At 39.1% G+C, this 20,454-nt stretch overlaps 1 protein-coding gene across 2 annotated transcripts in view; it reads left to right on the top strand.

The window, feature by feature from the left end:
- Positions 1-20,454, top strand: part of DENND1B (DENN domain containing 1B) — a 217,548-nt gene that overhangs the window by 123,155 nt on the left and 73,939 nt on the right. For both annotated transcript variants that reach the window (XM_040985408.1, XM_040985407.1), the window contains 2 exons: positions 13,322-13,422; positions 18,750-18,795. In XM_040985408.1, coding sequence (XP_040841342.1) covers positions 13,322-13,422; positions 18,750-18,795 — 147 coding nt within the window. The remainder of the gene's footprint in view (positions 1-13,321; positions 13,423-18,749; positions 18,796-20,454) is intronic.

Here is a 20,454-nt window from a genome sequence, read left to right as displayed (position 1 = left end):
CCAAACTGCTCCCCACCCCCCAATTTTGGATTCCTCCACCTTGTTGCAATACCACAGTTCAAATTCAGTTGAGATTCTTTCATTGCAAGCATCTACCAAGCATGAAGTCCAGCATCTTATTGTCCAGATAAGTTCAACAGCTTCTGGAGGAGACCTTCTCTGGTCTGAAGGTAGAGCTGACAGAGTATCATCCCGATCAGTTAAAAGCCCCGACATTACATCAGTAACAATTTTTAATGTTTTGGAATTAGTTGACATAGTATTGAGTAACCAATATGTTAAAAGAGAGAAAAAAAAAAAAGAATGCAAGTTCTGAATCACATCCTGTGATTTCTACGTTGACATTTCAATTTTAGTTTATATACAACTGGGATCTATACACCTTAAAATGGTTATAGATTACTATTCAGCTGTCTCATGTCTATTTTAATTTTAGTATTTAGCAGTTTATAGCATTGATGCATGATTTTGCTGAACCTGGCTGTTTTCGGGGAGTCTAACTCTATAACTCTAACAAGACATATGTCAACAGTTTAGCTTAACAGTTTTAGGAGGGGTACGCAGAGAAATCTTCAATATCCTAGTGAGGAGTAACTAATCTTTGTGTCCCACCCAGTGAGTTATAAGTGTATCCCCGCTGACCGTTTCCTGTCTGATTCCAAGCCTTCCTTGTTGTTCTCTATCTGTTCTAGATTGTTTGTTTGTTTGTTTTGAGGGGTTTCTGGAGGGGTCCTGATGGTCATTGCGAGAGAGGGTGGGGACCCAAAGTCGGAACCAGGCAAGGACCAGAGAGAGCTCCTCTCCCTAGTCCCGAAGGAAGTTTACTGTTCTTTTGTTTCTGCGGACCACTCAGTGCTCCTGGTTGTCGTTCCGATGACCTTGGATCCTGCAAGGGAAGATTTGGGCTTCTTCCATCCCATGTGGTAGATCCAGATGGGGCTGGGTGACCTCAGAGTTCTCGGCCTCTGAAGGCACTCCAATTCCCCATGGTCTTTTTGGCAGTTGCCATCCCCTGTTTCAACACTCACTGGTGGGTTGTGTGATCTAACTCTGCCAGGTGGGACCCTGGCCCTAGCTTTTGTGTGCACCAGTGGGTGGTGGCAAGCAGTGGTTGATGCTAGCTAGCTCAACTCAGGTCTTCCACTTGGGTGGGTACATCAGTCTGACCCAGAAAAGACCTTCAGCTTTCTTCTTTCAAGCTGCTCAGTCTCAGCCCTCTTGCTTACCTGCAAGTACAGTGGTCTTGTCAGTGGACATCTAGAAATCATTCCTCGTCTGCCACATACTCGCTCAGCGATCCGCCCTCCCATCTGCATCCCCCTTTCCTTGAGCAATCCATAGTCACCATTCCCTGGGAGCGCATGGGTTCCCCAGCCCAGTCTTCCCAAGCCCATTCTTATGATGTGGTGACATGCTGGCATGCAGCTTTGCCCGCCCACCAGAGACCCAAGATCATAGTCGGATTCCCGGAACTGGTCTTCTGTCACACGTGCTTGTCTAGGACCTTACTTCTCCACTTGCCTGGGACACAAATGTGTATACAACACCAATGGCATGACCCCCAAGCACACCACACTAGCTGGGTCCTTTCCCTCCCCCCTCCTCATCCACTCTTGGACCCCGAGCACATGCACAGTCTCAGACCCACTCCGACAACCCCCAGCACAAATCCCTAGGGTTCATGGAGGAGAGCCCCTAGTTTTTCATCCTTTATATTAGTCTTAGATAAAGTCACTAAATCTTTCAGAATCAAAAACATTGATTCCCATTGCCTATAAAACTCCTTATGCTAGCACTAAAGATGATCTGCTATCAAGCCCCAAATGTTACACCCTAAATACTCCCACTTATTTATAGTGTTACAGTTTATTTGGGGTTTCTAGACAAGTCTTCAGTGTGGATTCCTCATCTGGTTTAGTCACAATATCTCACCCTTAGATATTGATAATATCTAATACTTATCATAGTAGACTTTTAAAAGTAATGTTTTGAGTGAATAGGTGAGGTTGTACTTTTTTCATTTTCTCAAAAATGTTTTGAGTGATCTCACCTCGATACCTCAGAGTGTTTCCCCAAATCTCTTATTTTCAGTAGCCCAATTTTTAGGAGTCACTGCTATTAAATCTTTTATCCCTGAATTACCGCAGCGCTTACTACATACCTTTCTCAAACTGTAGTTTTTAATGAGTGTGTTGAATCCTTTTGTTAAACATTAATTCATTTAAAAGTGAAAAGCCATAATTTTTTATTTGGAGACTGGTTTTAAGATAGGTTTTGTTTTTCATTTGTTAAGATCATTTGTTTGCAGTTCTTTTCTACTAGATTAAAAAAATAAACCCTATGATGCAATTATAAAACTTTGAGAAAAAAAGTTCTCACCATCTGTTAAGCTCTTTTTCAGCTCCGTTTACAGAGCTTTCCATTTTCTGTTGCAGTCTTGGTTCTTGTTCAGCCTATGAAGGCATCTTCTGGTCTTCATGTGATCCTAAGTAGGAAATGTATGGCTTTCTCCCTATGAAGAGAGTTAATTTGTTCATTCATTAGATACCTGTTCATCCAGGGAGCAGCTAACGCATTCACTGGATACCTGCTCGTCAGTGGTGCACTTAACGCGGTGTTGATGAGCACATGAGCAGTGTTGTTACAGGCAGGAGGATAAAGTCGCAGACTCTGTATCAGTCTGGATCACACCAGGAGAGAGAAGCTATGTAGTAATTTGAACAAATAAAGCTTAATTAGGGAATTTAAAAGTACAACATGATATTGGAGCACTAAGGATTGGGTTAGTAAGAAGTGGAAAGAACTCTGAAGAACATCGGGATAGCAGATATAAAGCAGTTGGCAGTCTTTGAGCTGAGAGGGCCCTTAAAGAGTAAATCCCAAGCTGGGTCTTAAATGCCAACCCATGCTCATTGGGTGGCACACAATATGCTACGGTGCCATATTGGTAGGATTTCCCAGGAAGTTGCCTTTGGGAAAGCTGCCCATAGAGATAAGACAGTTGCTTGGACTTGCAGGAAAGCCTCATTGTAAGTGGTCTGTAAAGAAGCTGTGCTGTGAGCAGTCTGCTGTGAAGCCAAAACGACCTGAAGGAAAGCTGTTCATGAGGACTGTCTCATTCGTGATGCCTCCCAAACCTAAAAAATGACCAAAGGAGCGCTTGTCAGTTGATGTGGTTGGAAATTGTATAGGGCAATAAGCAGATGGAATAAAAGCTTCTTGTGTTATGGGACTGAGCATTAGAAAGATCTACAATGCCATGATATACTTAAATAGCACACTGATGGATGTGACTGTTGCTGAGGGACTATACTATTGTAATAATATGGGGGAAACAGTGGAAGGAGGAGACTGAAGTAGGAGTGCAGTAAGAAAAAATTCCCTGAGCCTATGTAACTGTGTCATGAAAAATAAAAATTGAAAAAAAAAAAAAAGGCTGTAGAATTACAAGAGTCCAAGGCACTTTGTTATGTAACTGCCCGAAGAGAAAGAGAGCCTGGAGTAAAACTCTGCCAGAACTTGTAGGAGTCACATGTGGCAAAGCCTTCCCATTTTACAGCAGGCTGGTGGCTACCTGTGCCACAGGCATTGGGTCCGTTGCAAACAACCTGTGAAGCCTGAGCTTGCCTTTGGCAAACCCTAGGCTTATTTGGGAGCCTGAGGGAGGAGAGCGCACTGGAACCAGGAAGCCCTCTTCCTGTAATGTCTCAGGAGTACTCTCTTCCTGGAAAACTTAACGTCATACTAATTGCTCTGGGAAAAAAGACATGATTCTATACATAGGAGAACCAAGAGACTCAATAAAGAGACTGCTAAAACTTATATGAGAGTTTGGTAAAGTAGCAGGGTGCAAAATCAATGAACAGAGAACAACAACAGTCATAATGTACACAAACAACTCCAAGGCTGAAGAAGAACTAACCAACATGGAATCCTTAAAAATAAGAGATGAAAATGAAATACCTGGAAATAAACCTAGCAAAAGATTTGGAAGATCTCTATGAGGAAAACTACAAAACATTAAGAAAAGAAAGAGATGATGATCTTAAAAAGTGGAGAAACATACCATGTTCCTGGATGGGAAGAGTCAACATCATCAAAATGTCCATGTTACCAAAAGCAAAATATACACTCAGTGTGATTCCAATCAAAATACCAAGAACATTCTTCACAGAGCTGGAAAAAATGATGCAAAAGTTCATCTGGAAACACAGAAAACACAAATAGGCAGAATCATCCTGAAAAATAAAAACCTAGCATGGAGGAGCACAATCTCAGACCTTCAGACACATTACAGGGTAGTAGTTATCAGAACAGCCTGGTACTGGCACAAAAGCAAAAAGGAAGACTGCTGGAATAGAATAGAAAATCCAAAAGGGAACCCACATGCACCGCCATCTAATCTTTGATAAGTGCCAGGTTGGGCTGACTGTTCCGACTGATGCAAGCAAAAATTACAGTGGTGAAGGTTGGTTGGGCTTTGCTGTAGCATCAGTTGGCAAACGCTGGCACTAAGGGCTTAATCTGTCAAGTTAAACTCCAGAACCACCTGGAGAGTGCATAATCCAGGAGTGGGAGTGGCCTAGTGGGGAGATAGTGAGCACCTCCCTCTTGGGTTACCACTCCTACTGGAGGGCATGAAAACTAGGACAAAGACAAGGGTGGCTAGACAGAAAGCTACCTGCCAGTATGTGTGTGGGCTGGATAGTAGGGTTGTTTGGTTTGAACTAGGCTTCAATGCCCAGTGACTATAGGAGAACTAAATGGGATGTGGGACACACTGAACAAGTTCGTGGTACATGCTGGTATACATGAGAACCAGGGTAGGGGGTAGGCCTGGTGGAGGGTCATGGGGAGTTGCCCCAACTAGGCTGCAGTTCCCACTGGTTTGCATGAGGGCTGAGTCTGAAGTGGGCAGGATCGGGCTGGACTGCAACACCCATTGCTTTGCGTGGAAGACAGGGCTGGAAACAGAACTGACCCAGCAATTGCAACCACCAGCATGTGCATAAGCTGACTGGGATGACAGACAGTGCCGGATCCTGTACTGGCAAGCACAAGAATCGGGTCTGGGATCATCTCAGACAAAGTTCTTTGGAGATCTATCCAGCTGAACTGCTGATCTCAGAACCCCAAACCATGAAGAGACTATGTCAGCCAGTGGACTCTGAATATGTTTCATTGCCTTTGGAATGGCGAGATTGGCAGCAATTCAGACCTGTTGAACTATCAAAACTGCTTGAGCAGGATCCTCAGAGCATACCTCACATTGGGGACCTGGGATGGGTGGGAGGCTGGGTGGGACTTCTCCTTTTGTTTCTCCCCTGACCCCAGATACAGGGGAAAAAGTGATGATATTAGTGTGGAAACAGTAGTCTTACCCACTTTTTTGTAGCCCTTGACCCTTTGTACCCTGATCAACTAAGTAAGACTCTTAAAAAAAAAAAAAAAGAAAACATCCATGGAAAATGGAAGGTCTCTTCAACAGATGCTGTTGGGACAACAGGCTAATTGCATGTAGAAATAAGAGGCAAGACCCACACCTTTCACCATACACAACAATCAAATCTAAATGGATTAAAGATCTAAACATACACCCAGAGACAGTCAGACTTTTGGGAGAAAAAATTGGACATAATCTGCAAGACACAGGAGTGGACAAAAACTTCCTAGAAAAAAACACCAAAAGCAAAAGAAGTCAAGACCAAAGTAAACAAATGGGACTACGTTAAGCTAAGATGTTTCTGCACAGCAAAGGAAACAATCAACAAAGTGAAAAAGCAACCAACAAAATGAGAGAAGATCTTTGCACACTACACGAGACAAGGGGCTAATTTTGAGAATATACAAATAATTCCAGAACAACCATAACATCAAAACAAACAAACAACTCAAGAAATGGGCATGGCAAATGGGCACTTTTCAAAGGAACAAATCCAAATGGCTAACAGGCATATGAAAAAATGCTCAAGCTCTCTGGCAAGAAGGGAAATTAAAATAAAAACACTGGAGTTTTACTCAGTGCCAGTAAGAATTACCTATATACAGAAAACTACCAACAACACCCGCTGGCGAGTTTGCAGGGAAAGAGGAGTCCTACTCCACTACTGGTGGGATTGTAGGCTGGTGCAACCAGTATGGAAGTCAGTACAGAGAACACTTAGGCAATTGAAAATCTACCTACCATATGACCCAGCAATTCTACTTCTAGGAGTATATCCAAAGGACTTGTTACATGTGAAAGCAATGTGCACCTCAATGTTCATTGCAGCACCCTCAGTAATCGCAAAAACATGGAAGCAACCTAAATACCCATTTACAGAGGACTAGATAAAGGAACTGTGGTTCATCTACACCATGGAATACTACTCAGCTGTTTAAAACAATGAAATATAATTGTGGCCAAATGCACCAAACTGAAGACCATTGTGCTAACGGAAATAAGCCAATTCTAAAAGGTCAGATATCATATGTTTGCTCTAATATAAGATAATATGATATGAAATCTAAGGATTTTACCTGCAAATTCACTTATTGCATGTGCTAGTTATTTATACCCTTCATAATAAGACCTTACAGTGTAACCCATGAATCAGTCATCCATAAGAGACTGAATGCTTGTAATCACCTGAGATTGTTAAATGTCTCTTTTATCGCTGCTATTGCTACAGCCCATAAGTAACGAGGATCTAGTTGATACCTTTGTTACATGTTCGTTAACTTCATGTTAATGAAGGTTCAATATTTTTTTTTCCTCCCTGTGACGGACTGTACTCAAGGGGATGCATTATGGAAATGTAGTAGGCATTAATATGTTCATAGGTAGAAACAAAGAGCAGCAAGTCCTCATGCACTAGAAGGATGGACTTCCAAGGAAATGACTGATAATCTACACTGTTAGGAGACACATCAATGAAAGCATGAAATTGTGAAAATTCATGAAAAACACCCATTGTGAGACTGGAGGCGGGGGGGAAAACGGAGGGGAGGGAATTAGTGACGGGGACGCCCCCAGAGCCTATTAAAATGTGTCGTAAAACAATAATAAAAAAGAATTGTGATGGTGCTAATAACTGTGGTCATCATACTGGGTGGAGTGCTTTTCTGCTTCTTCACGCACGTTTGAGGAATATGCTGTTTTTCCCTCTACAAAATAATTTCATATTTAATTTGCTTAACACATATCTTAGTTTTACTATTAGGCTGATTTTCTAATTCCTTTAAGAACAGAAATATATCAGATTTAATATTGCAGAGACAACTTTGATTTCAAAGTTAAGTGTACTTGTAGATGCAGGTTGACATAATAAAGATTTTTTTTCATGGTCTTATCCTGTGACATTTTATGAGAGAATCTGTTCTGTTGCCTTATGTTTTAAACTGTGACACCTAAGGAAAGCTTTGTAAATTGGATCTTTGTCTATCACAGACCTCTCTATTTTTCAGAGGTCACCTGTTCCTGTTTATTTTGACTATTTAGTCCAAAAATGTATTTCTTCCTTATACAATGAGTAGAAACTGTTTTCGTCCAGAAGATGCTGTTCTTTGTCATAATGATGGGAATGTAAAATCTTTGCCTGCTGAAAGAAAAGCAGTTTAAAATAGGTGTTACTGTACCCTGGATCTGCTGTGTACAAGCTGTGTGACATCATGTGGAAGATGGAGGTAGTGAGAGCAGTGCCTTCATATGATCACCGTGAGGATTGTATCTGAGTATTTCAGTCATGACAGTACTGGGCACGGAAGAAGCACTGTGTAAATATGTCTAGTACCTGTGTCAGACCTGAAGGCCGACAAGGGCAAATCCCATCTGTCTTCATTGCCCTAAGTTTACAATTGCTGACTTTTATTGTGAAGCTTCTCTGATTTTGTTGGCTCCAATTCTTATCTCTTTATATGGTTACCTTTCTTGGAATTATTTCAGCTCAGTTTATTGAGTTTATGAAAATATGTTTAGTTATTTGTATTCTATTTAAAGGTAAAATTTTAAAATTTGATGTAGAGATAGATAGACCAATTGATCAATCACTAGTCAGTGTTCCATTTGTGTTTACTCCTTAAAGGTGCACAAAGCTGGGACTGCATCAGGCTAAAGCTCGTGGTTGGGATCTCCATCTGTGTTTCCCATCTGAGTCATGGGGAAGCCCAGTCCTTGAGCCGTCATCTGGCCTCCCCCAGTGTGTTCTCAGAAGCTGAATCAAAAGTGGGGGGTAGGACTCAGTCCCAGGCCTTCTGAGTTGAACTGAGGGCCTCAAACTCTGCCACAGTGTCTGCCTCCTAGTGAAGCAGTTTGCTGAAAGTATTTGTTTCTGACAATTGTAGCAATATATTCTTCTTTAAATTCCGGGGAAAAATGTGAGGTGGGTTGTAATTGAGATGCAGAAAGTCTTCTTCTTCCTCTTGCGCTTCTTTGTCATGGTGAGTAACTTATGGCTTAGGGAAGTAGATGACTTGGTTTTGGAAATGTGCTGTGGATGCTAGTGTCACTCCTGGACGAATCATCTTGAGTAATGCTAACCTAAAGATGCCTTGTATCACTCATTTATTCCCTTTGCAGCTTATCAGTACAATTTTTCATAAGTCATTTTAAAGTATTTAGATTCTTCTTATTTGATTTTTAAATTGATTTAATTTCTTTGTATTGTTTTATACCACAAAACCAAATTGTAAAATATGTATTTTTTCCCTTTGGTTTGCATAGTTTTCAAAATGTTTCAGGTAAATGATGTTGTGGCAGAATTCTATTTAGAAGTATGGAAATGTCATCCTGAAAAATATTGGAGGTTTTTCCATGTCACATCTTTTCAGTATGTGACTCAACTTTTGTTACCTGATTTGCCCCCCCATTATTCCAGTCTAAGCTCACCTGCCTCCTTGCTGCTCCGTGATGGTGCTGTGTGGGGTTCCACCTTAGGAGCTTGCATGCTGCTTTCATTTATCTTGAAAACTCTTCTCCCCAAACATATAGCAGTTTCCTATCCACTTTGCCTTGGTGTTGGTTCAGTTAGCACTAGAGCAGATTTTTATGCTATCTTCCTCTCTACAACAGTCTCTGTATCATTCTTTGCACCCTTATTCTGGCATAGGCTTCTTTGCTGAATTTGTTTTTTTACCTACGGGCAAGTTGCATGGGATGAAAAGTGTTTCCGATTTTGGAGGATTTGGGTTTTGAGGATGTTAACATATACATGATGAAATATCTTATGGGTGGAATCCAAATCTAAACTTGAAGTTGACTTATGTCTCACATACACCCTGTATACCTACAGGCCAAACCGAACACAATTTTTTACCCTGTTTATAGAGCACCTGCATTTGGTATTGGTCCATCACATTAAATCAGGTGTGGGGTTTTTCATTTGTGATGTTATTTTATTTTATATATGTTTTTGACTCTCAGATTAGGAATATTCAATCTGCTTTTCTTTTCTGCTCACATGTGAACTCCAAGAAAATAGAAACTTTGTCTTATTGAGTGCTCTGTCCCTGTTTCCTAGTTCTGTTGTTATGTAAGTAAATTATATTTCCTTTTGTAAAGTTACCTAACATACTTTGAAGCACGTGGAAATGATCTTCAGATATATTTTGAAGGTACATATGAAGTATAATTTAGATAAAATAGTCCACTAGCTACGTGGGTGGGAAAAATAGTGCATTATTAAGAATATAAAAGTTGGAATTTATGTAAGAATGAAGAGTGTTTGATCCATGAAAGATAATGCTTACATATCATCCATCTTAACCTTTTCATTTTAAAAACTAGAAAACTCAGACTTGGTTACACCAACAGATATGCTAGAGGTTGCACTTTTTAGTCTGTGATATGTTAAATTGTTACAGTCTTATGTAACTCCAATATAACTATATTTAATTTCCCACTTTTAATTTATTGTATATTTCTTTGTTTGCTACTGTGCTAAGTTCCCTGAAAGAATATGTTAGAACCATATTTTCTCATTTTTTATAATCACACGGTCCTGGGTGGCTGTAGAGAAGCTTCTTTGATTTACTTCCCCGTTGGTTGGAAATAGCCACTAGAATGACTCCCAGTTAATAGAAAGTTCATTCTAGTTCCACCAAAACCTGACACTTTTGCTATAAAACTCTTATGTCACTATTTTTGTTTTTGTTTTACTTGAAAGAGACGCAATGAAAGAGAAGGAATACTTGCAGCAGCCAGGACCAGGCCAGGCCAGAGCCAGGTGCTCAGAGCTCCATCCAGGTCTAGCATGTGGCTGTGTGGAAACAGGAACTTGGGCTGTTATCTGCCGGATCCAAGGTAGAGTAGCAAGGAATAAAACAAGGCATTGCAAGTGGTGATGTACCTGCTGTGCCAAGAAGCCAGCCCTACACCAGCCCTATGTTACTTTACTTAAATTATTGATTTTACTTGAAAATCAGAATTACAGAGAATGGGAGTGGGAGAGGCAGAGAGTGAAAGTCTTTCATCGATGGTGCACTCTCCAAATGGCTGCAGTGGCCAGAGTTGAGCCTGTTGAAAACGCAACCAGCAGCTTCTTCTGGGTCTTCCACGTGGGTACAGGGGTCCACCTTTACTGCTTATTAATGTATTAGCAGAGATCTGCATCAGAAGTGAGGCAGCTGGGACATGAACCAGTACTCATAAAGGATATTGGTGCCTCAGGTGAAGGGTTAATATGCTACACCACCATGCTGCCCATTATTTTATTTTTAAGAATTTAATTATCTTGCTTAACCATGGGTGATGATCATCTGGCCTGCAGGCCACATAGGGTACATGTAACCATTTGGCCTGTCTCTGAAAAGACAACCACATAGGGGGCTTGAAATTCAGAAAATCTATAGCAGGCTAATTTTTACTTGGCCTGAAGATGATGTTATATAGATATCCAAATGGGCCTTGGCAGAATAAAGGTTCCTCACCCCTGGCTGGCCAATCTTCCTGTTACCTATTCTTCATATACAAAAAGTCTGGAGCACTTTTTTCTCTTTGGTAGGTCTATTTTATTAATGGTGTATTATTTATGAAGAGGGAGTTACGTAGAGAGGAAGAGCCAAAGACTTGACCTAGAGGGAGAGATGTCTTTCATCCACTGAGTCACTTGCTGAGCCAGGCTGAAGCCAGGAATCGGGAGTTGCTTGCATGTCTCCCACATGTATGGGTGTCATGGTAGTAGCAGTGCACTGGTAGGGAGCTGTATTAGAAAGGCAGCAGCTAGAATTCAAGCTAGCACCCACATGGGATGCCAAAGTTCCAGGCAGTAGCTTAACTCGCTGTGCCACAATGCTGGCCCCTCCTGGTGGATGTTTGACAAATGAGGAATTAAGCACTGTGAAAAGCTGAAGATATCAGAGGTGTAGATCTGCTCTCACCACAGAAACTATCCTGTAATACACTGTCTCATTCCCTAGACAATGTTGTGCCTTGTTAGCAAGTAACTTCATGCAAAGGTGACCACTAAGGGCACAGGGAAGGTGCCTACCTGCGAGCCTTTAGTGGAATACTTTGGATTCTGGCTTCCTGGTGAGCTATGTCACTCTTACAGCAATTCCTCATTCTGAAACTACTATTCATTCTCTTGCTACATTGTAATTATTTTTTAGCTATAAAAAGACTTTGGGTTTTTAAAAAAAGATTTTAAATGAGCTGTTTTAAACTTATCTTGTACAGGGAATTGAATAATTAGCTTGCTTTCAAAGCTTTGTTAATATATTTAGTCTACCAGAGTACACTGAAGGGGTGGAAAGAGTTAATGCAGCTTTAAAGATGATTAATTTACAGCCAAGGGATACCAGAAAGCTCTTGGAAAATTTGACACAATGAGTTAGATTCAACCCCATTTTCATTTCCCCATAATTCAGCTTTGAAGCATAAATAATCCCATGGCCTGTAATTGTTAAATAGAAGTATTTTAATGCCTCCTAGTGGCATATTGCATGCTGCAAGTAAGGAATTTAGAAATAATATTTATTAAGGGCTACTGTGTAAACCATTAAAATTTGCAAAGTGCAACGTACTAAAATCCTTTTGATACTATCCTCAGGAGATTCCAAATGCATTGTTTCCCATAAAGAGTTGATTAAATTATTAGCTGGAAAAAATATGACAGTAGGACAAAGATGAGTATACTTTCAATAAAACATTTTATTTATTAAATTTTGATTATATTAGTTCAATGGAATTCTTTTACATTTAAAATAGGCAGATATTCCCATTAGTAAAATTCAGATCATTTTCTTTTAAATTAATGTTGGTCATCATGTGTTTGTTTTGATTTCTGTACAATGATAGAGATAATGGTTTATAGAAAGTCTGGTTCATTTTTAGATCAATTTTTAAAATTGTAGATTTCAAGTTGAATAAAATTACTTAAATGGTAATGTTCAAGTAGGAAAATTTTAAACTGATGAGAAAGAATGAAATTACTGCTTTACATGCTGAAGAACGACTTTAGACCTTCAGAAATATAAATTGTAATGGAAAAAGAGTCACATAATAAAAATTCTGATGAGGGTCAGTAGGAGATGTAAAAAATGATAACTCTTTGTCAAGCTTTACAAATGTTTAATTAACTGCTTGCCAAAACAAAACAATTAAAATGGCAGTTACCTTTAAAATAGCAACAATGTAATTGCAGCTGTTGTGATAAAAAGCTGGGAAACGAAATGTTAATCTGGAATGCACAGTTTAACTATGAAATTATGATATACTTGGCTTCCTGCAGCACAGCTGTCAAGCTTGGGCAGTTTGCTGGTCAATAGTGGCATTCTGCGTGTCAGTGAGCAGAGTCTCCTGATACCATAACCTGCAGTTCACACATTACCGAAGCTCCAACTGTCGAACATTCAAGTCCCCTGGTATTACTGCAGCTTCCAGACTCCCCTGACTGGCTCATGTTTCATTCTTTGGCAATTTGCCCTAATGATATCCCTCAGGAGCTTTCAGCCTCTCTTCCTTTCCATATTTAATCGTGTTATATTAATCTGAGTGATGCGAAAACTGTGTTGCACAAATTGTAATTTCCTGCAGTATTTTCTAAGCTGCTCACCTTCTTTTTTGCCTTTACTTCTATTTATGTTCTGAATTTTGACCCTGTGTTTTCAGATGGCTGTAGCTATCTCCATCTGACTCTTAAGAAGTTATTTTTGCTGTTTATATATTTTTATAGGGGACCCCTGAGACATGTGTATTTTTATATGTAGAATTGGAAAAGACAATGAGGGTTGCGTCATTACATGAACTATTTTATGTCTATCATTCATCGCTGATACCTTGAGCATACCTCTCTGTTTGGAGCAAGGGTGACTACTTACTGTTGTTATCCTTTGCACATTTCAGTTAACTGCCTGTCTCCATGGATCCGCTGCTCTGCTGTACCCCATGCACTGGCAGCATATATACATCCCTGTGCTTCCTCCGCACCTGCTCGACTACTGCTGGTAAGCTGGGCCAGGCGACATCTACAAATACCAGTCAACTTAGACATCCCCAACAAGCATTGAAGAGTGCTTTGTGAAAGACACAATAGTTCTTTGCAAAGGGAACAGATGATTTTTTTTTTAAAGGGGAGGGGTGGGTAAAGTTCTTCGATTCTGTTTCTTTCCTCTGCAGTCATGAAGCAACTAAATTGTGTAATTAGACACTAACACAATCTTACTTTGTGGTGAGGAAAATTGTGCAGCCCCGAAGATACCAGAGAACGCAGTGTCCAGGGTGTCCGAGTTGTCTGTGAGTTGGTCAGAAATCACTCTTCGGTTAACTTTTCTTTGGGACACAGTTCTTTTCACCCACTGAACTGGCAGTACTGACAAAGGGCTTTCCTTCAGTGCAACGTGCTTGAATTTCTGGTCGGAGTCAGAGTCTCAACCATTACCTGCTGTGGAGAGCAGTGGCGAAGGGTGTTGGAGCCTTTTTGAAAGAGCTTCGTGGCAGTAGAAGAACACTCAGTGATCTCCTTCTGTGACGTGCAGCAGGCCTCTAGGCCTCCTCTTCTTCCTCTGGAAGTGTGTGTGTGATTACAGCAAAACTAGACAGGGATTAGACTTCTGGAAGGCAGCCGAGGATTGCAGTGTTTTCCTCAGCGCCTTCAGCAAGTGTCCCAATGTCTTCCGAATTTGTTGGGGTTTCCCTTCTGAAGTGGGCATGTGCACCCTAGCCAGTGAGAAGAAAACCATTTTGAGTGTAACGTGTTTCAAAACTAATGTTCTTTGAACAGATTTCACTGTTTGATTTCATGAAAGATTGACCATTTAACGTATTGAAGGTTTAGAACCGATGAAGTTTCTGTGTCACCGTTCCCTGTGTAGTTCTCTGGGTACCCTCTTCGAACGGGATGACACTGACAACACAGTAGTTGAACACATAGAGATCTGACTAATCTGCTGTGGCTTTGCGCAGCTTGGTTAGTAGTATTGGTAAATTCTGTGGAGTGGATACCCAGTGACCCGCGACTGCTGTGCTGTTCTTGGAGAAGCAGGAGAAAGAGACAGGCAGACCATGGGGTATGGTCAGTTTGGGTATGTTGTGGAGTATCACACACAAGTTAGCTCTGTAAAGAGGCTCCTTGTCATTCGTTCAGCAGCACCCATGAAGGCGAAGACTGCAATCTGTGCTTGTTGATAAACACCTTGGATCGTTGTATTTAGTAACTGAAACATTTTTAAGAAATATTTTTAAAGAAAGTATTTGAAATGTGTTAGTATGTGATATTTTAAAAATATATATCAAGTTAGAAAATCCAGAACAGACAATTCTGAGATTTCGAGTTATAATTTCTCACTTATAATGTTAGCTCCATCTTAATGTGTCTGTTAAAACGTTCTGACCTCTTAAGAGGTAACACACCTTTAAGTTCAGTGCTCTGTAATGAATTACACATTTGAGACTTCCTAAAATATTATTTTTATTACACAGGCAGTTCTTTTATTTTAAAAAAAGATTTATTTTTATTTTTATTGGAAAGGCAGATATACAGAGAGGAGGAGAGACAGAGAGGAAGATCTTCCATCCGATGATTCATTTCTCAAGTGAGCGCAACGGCCAATGCTATGCCGGTCCGAAGCCAGGATCCAAGAACCTCCTCCGGGTATCCCTCACGGGTGCAGGGTCCCAAGGCTCTGGGCCATCCTCGACCGCCCTCCCAGGCCACAAGCAGGGAGCTGGATGGGAAGTGGAGCTGCCAGGATTAGAACCGGCGCCCATATGGAATCCTGGGCATGCAAGGGACCTTAACCACTGCACCATCGCTCCGGGCCCTACACAGGCAGTTCTGCACTAATTCTTTCCAGAGCTGTCTTTCTGGTATTTTCTATCCCTTCCATCAGATCCTTCTTTTACTGTTGCTTTCACTATAATGAAGTTTATCACATATATCAATCCCTGGATTTTTTTTTGTTTTGTTTTCTAGCATCTGAAACAGTTTTTAGGATGGGTTCTAACAGCCTCACTGCTAGGCAGTCCTTGGTCTACAGAGCAGACAGTTGGTTGCCTGCAATTTCCTAAACCTTGATTTGCAAGTGAACAGGCTCCACTTTTGTCCTACAAACTGGACACTATACATTGTCTGTTTAGAAATGGTCATCTAAGGCTTTGGCTCCCTTCCTCCACTATTAGAAAAAGTTGTGGACATATCTGTTCCCTGGGAAAACTGTCTGCCTCCTTTGGCATCTGCAAGGTGAAAATCATTGATCCAGATGCACAAAGCATAAAAACAATAGAGATTCTCACTTCAATTTCATGGACTTTGAGTAATTGATTTTTTTATATTCCAGTTCAAAATAGCACCAGGAAGGTTTAATAGCACTCATTGTGTATCTCCTAATTCTTCAAGATACAGGAAATTTCCAAATTTGGAAATAAAACTAGCTCCGGGAAATACTGCTTGTTTTGCCCCTGGGAGCTCTGGCATGGCACAGCCTGTGGAGAGCCATGATGCCATCTTGTGTCCATGGAAGAATATCACATCGTGGTGCACAGAGGAAGCCTTACTCCTTTGTCAGTTTGTCCACACGGATATAAATGCATCCATGATGTGTCAAACATTTGATGAACACTTGTTTGCCGAGCCTTTAATATATGACATAATGAATAGGAGTTAGTTTTTGCTATTACAGGATTCAAGAGAAGCAGTGTACACACACACATATACATGTTTACTCGCCCACGTGAAGTAGTACTGGAACATTATAGGCATTATCCAGAAACACGGGAAAGAAGCATGAATGGGGAAGAAACCTTTTTGATTTTGGAAGGTTCCTGGGAGCAAGTGACAGCATCTTCATCCTTCCCTTAACCAATCAAACTAAGAATATTTAATGTGGCGAATCAATAATATTCCCAGATACTCTTAACCTGCTGAGTATGTGGAGAGAGAAGATATGGAAGAACCAGTAAAGTTAGTAAAGTCACTACTTATTTGGTCAGGAAATGATTTGGTCATTATTTTTAATTTAACCTCTCTGACCCTTATTTCTATTTAGCTTCTAAAAAAACATTTTTAATGGAAAATTATGTTTTTTAGATAGCCAAATGGACTGTTGTTTTCACCTCTGTCCCATGTTACAGGTATTTTTTATTTGTTTTGTGATGGTAGTAACAACAGGCAACTTTTGAATAAAGGTTATTAAATACTAGGAATAAACAGCAGTCATCTTTGCAAAGCATTACTTCGTTTGCAGAAAGTTGTAGAACATTTTACACATGGATGTTACAACATCTGTGTTGCTAAGGATCCTTCCTGACTTAGTAATGCCCTAATCTGATTAGGAAATTTCATGAGATTTGATTTGTTTCATGTTAGGAAGTACACAATCCAGTTTTCCAGTTTTTATGAGGAATAAACAGATTTCTACTGATTAAACTCCTGGTACTTAAAGCATTGTAATTGTTCTGGGCAGTTGTACTGCAGACAAATGATGCTTACAGTTCATATCTATACACTTTAAATTTTATTAGAAATGAGTGAATGAGAAATTCATGAATATATTCATGAATTCTATATATTCATGAATATATAGAAATCTCATTCAAGGTTTCAGATTTCTTAAGCATGTGCATCAGATGTCCTAGCCTTTCTATGTTACAGGTTCGTGGGTAGAATAACCTAATCTGTGCGAAGATTGTAAGTTTGCATAGTTGCCTCAGTAGTTTTATTCTGTTTGAGATGTGGAGAATGCTCAGCACATTTCAGGTCTTTGGAGATTGTCTGGCCTGAGGCCAGAAACAGTTAGTGACTTGTGTCTTCTGTGGAATTCCTGGAAGAATTCCTGGGATGAGAGCTTGAACTAAGAAAGTAACTGGCCTTCCTTTATTGGAGTACAAGTGTGACAGTCCACTGTGGTTCTTCCTGTCTCCTTTTGAAGGTTAGAAAATCTATATTAGGTCTTAGCATAGGAAGACCTATAAATAGTTCTCAAATTTCAGTATAATGGAATATCCAGAATATCAGATCAATTCCAGATGTTTTTTTGCATGAAAGTGAAACAAACAGGAAGGGACAAAGCTACAGAAGACAAAGATAATTGGGAATCTAGTAAATTAAAGGTAATGGACTAGAATATACAGGTTAGTGAGGAGTGAAATCAGAAGTTTGAATGTTCCTTTGTGAATTCTGAATATACTGTTTAGGTATAGTCATATTATTAAGTTGAAAGTGTTCGTGATCATTTTAAATCCTGGGCTGGTTGGGGTCATCTTTTAGGTTTTATCTGTTGCTCATTCTCAGTATCAAAATGAACATACAGGAGTTTGGGCAGCTCGGTTCCTATAATGACAATGCTGTTTAGAAAATTATGCAAATCCTTTCAAAAAGAGGATTATCTGTTTTCATTTATAGAACAGCTTTGTGTTAATAGAGCATTCGTTTTGTCTATATAATAATTGCCAAAATTGTTTTATTTTTAAATATCCATTTTTTCACATAACTTCTACCATCATTATAGACATCCATCCATGTTTGTATTTTAATGTTATATAATACTTTGGCTATGAAATGACATGGTAATTTCTTTTTAGTGTTCCATAAGAAATATTTCTGAAATTAATAGTGATTCCAATTTTATATATTAAAATTATTTATTGACTGTGTTTTCTGCTAAAGTGTAAGATCCATGAAGGATTATAGTCTGTCTATAATGCTTAATATTGTTCTGGAGCTCTAATTCAGAACCCAGTGTGCTCCAAATATCATGTTCTGCATTAATTCAATATCTTTTTTATACTTTGAATTTTTTACATTCTATTAAAAACTTTCTAATTTATACAAATTAAAGTGAACTTGAGTTTAAGGTAACATAAGGTACCTGTGGTGGGGGTGGGCCAACGGCAGAGGAGGGATTGAGCTTGTCCCCTCTGCACAGCGCTCTGCTCAGTAAGTCGGAGTCAGCCCCTGCTCACTAGCTAGATCTCTCACTGACGTGATGTAACAGCCATGTACAATGGAGAGTTATTTTAAAAGTCATAGAAATAATTGCTTTAACTATAAATGTGATGAGTTTTTAGGCCTGTACTCTCAAGTTTTGTGTTAAAAAAGTCTTTTTAAAGTGTAATTCTTGATTCAGTCAGAAGTCTTTGTATGATTTTTATAGAAACCTATCTTAAGCACATTAATGGCCTCTCAGATTAACTTGTCTTTTATAAGCTGAATAATTTTTGGTTTCTGAAACTGAGCATTTAATAACTTTAATTGTGTAAAATATCTGAATTGCTTCTATTGTTGCTTCCGTTTTAATGATCTGTGAGAATCTACATGTTTATATTTTTAATTTAGCGCACCAATGCCATACTTGATTGGAATACACTCCAGCCTCATAGAGGTAAGTATCTTTCAGATATGAGATAGTGATGAATTTAGCTCATAAAATCATAGTTAAAACCGCCTTGCTTGAAAGAATATTGAGTATAACCAAGCAGTAGCTGGTTTTGTAGAGTATATAAAAAAACATTTTTAAAAAGGTAACATTGAAATAATTTCATTTAAATTTCTATAATAAACAACCATTTTCTGCCATGTAATATAGAAGTTTAAACGTGAGGAATGAACCTGAGGAAATAGATTGTATTTGATAAAAATGAAGTCCTCGATAGCAGTTTTTCTCTGTGACAATTGAGAGCTTTTGTCTGTCTCAAGCCCTGCAGAGCCACTCAGAATACTCAGGGAAGAATGGAAGTAAATATGTTTATTTGGAAGCAAAAATTTTTTGAATCCATTCACAGCTTTTTTCAAGATAGCATTTTCATGATTGTTTTTACAGACGTTTATATTCTGAAAGTCACAGTTTACACAGGAATTAGGAAAGGAAACTTTTTACACACACTCTTATCAGTATATGCTATCAGAATATGGTTTCAATGCACTCAACCTTTTTTTATAAGAATATACTATTTTTGTTTACATTTTTAGTTCGATTTTGTAGAGGGATGTAAAATTGAATATTTTTCCTCCTGTCAAAACATCATTCCAAGATCAAGTGATCCCTGAGGTGAAACATGTTGGGCTTTCAACACTTTGAAGTAGAAATTAGGGAGGTTTCTAGAGAGAACTTGTAAGATTAACATCTCAAAAACAACAAACAAATAAAAAACAAGCTAAAAGATCTGCTGGAAAACCAAGGACTGGGTGAGTGGAATGGCATCATTAAGCTACATGATTCCAGTTTCTGTTTTCCAGTAAAACAGATCGCACTTTAACCTACTTACTAATGAGCAAGTTAAATTAGCTAAGTTTGGTTTTCTTATTAGGTGCTGTGGCGCTCTATACTAACCGTGCTTACTTTAATCAAAGATTCTGCTGATGCATCCTATTGGGGGTGTCACAGCCCTAGTAAAGGCACGCATTATGAAATTCTACCTGGGATCTAAATTCGCATACTTTTTTTCTTTTACAATATGCCTCAGGTACCATTTTTAAATTTGTTTTTTTATCATTAATAACTATATATATATATATATTTTAAAGAATTTCTTCAATGTGCTTAATTTGGTTTTACTACTGAAATCTGGGCTAGGTAGTTTTTCCAAAGGGGTTTTGCGTATTTGGCTAAATTTACCACATGTTTCTTGAACGCACAAAGAAAACTCATACTTTTCTAAAGGGGCAAATCTAGGAATTATTTACTTCTTGAGATATAATCTTTGAGAAATCATCTGTTCTAACTTTAAATTGGCTCCTATTCTTAGAACCATAAATCCGTTTGCTGAAAACTATAGGTTTTCACCTCTGGACTTATTCAAGTGTCCTAATAATACGTTTCATTTGGTTCGCTAGGAGATGGTGTGCCCGGAACTTCGTCCGCTCCCTTAAACCTTTAGTAGTTTTGTTCCTCATCCAGTGACATCATTGATGTCCTTATTAGACTTTTCACTTAAATTTCTGGCTTGCTTTTTTAAAAAAAATCATCATACTGAAAATGTGGACTTAACTGTTAGCACATTTAGTATTAAATGTGAGATGAAACTGAGATGAATGATTTTCT

The sequence above is a fragment of the Ochotona curzoniae genome, unplaced genomic scaffold (assembly GCF_017591425.1).
Source record: "Ochotona curzoniae isolate NIBS_2020 unplaced genomic scaffold, NIBS_Ocur_1.0 contig_430, whole genome shotgun sequence".
NCBI lineage: Eukaryota > Metazoa > Chordata > Mammalia > Lagomorpha > Ochotonidae > Ochotona > Ochotona curzoniae.
The sequence above is the reverse complement of the archived record's forward strand: the minus strand, read 5'-3'. Positions and strand labels throughout refer to the sequence as shown.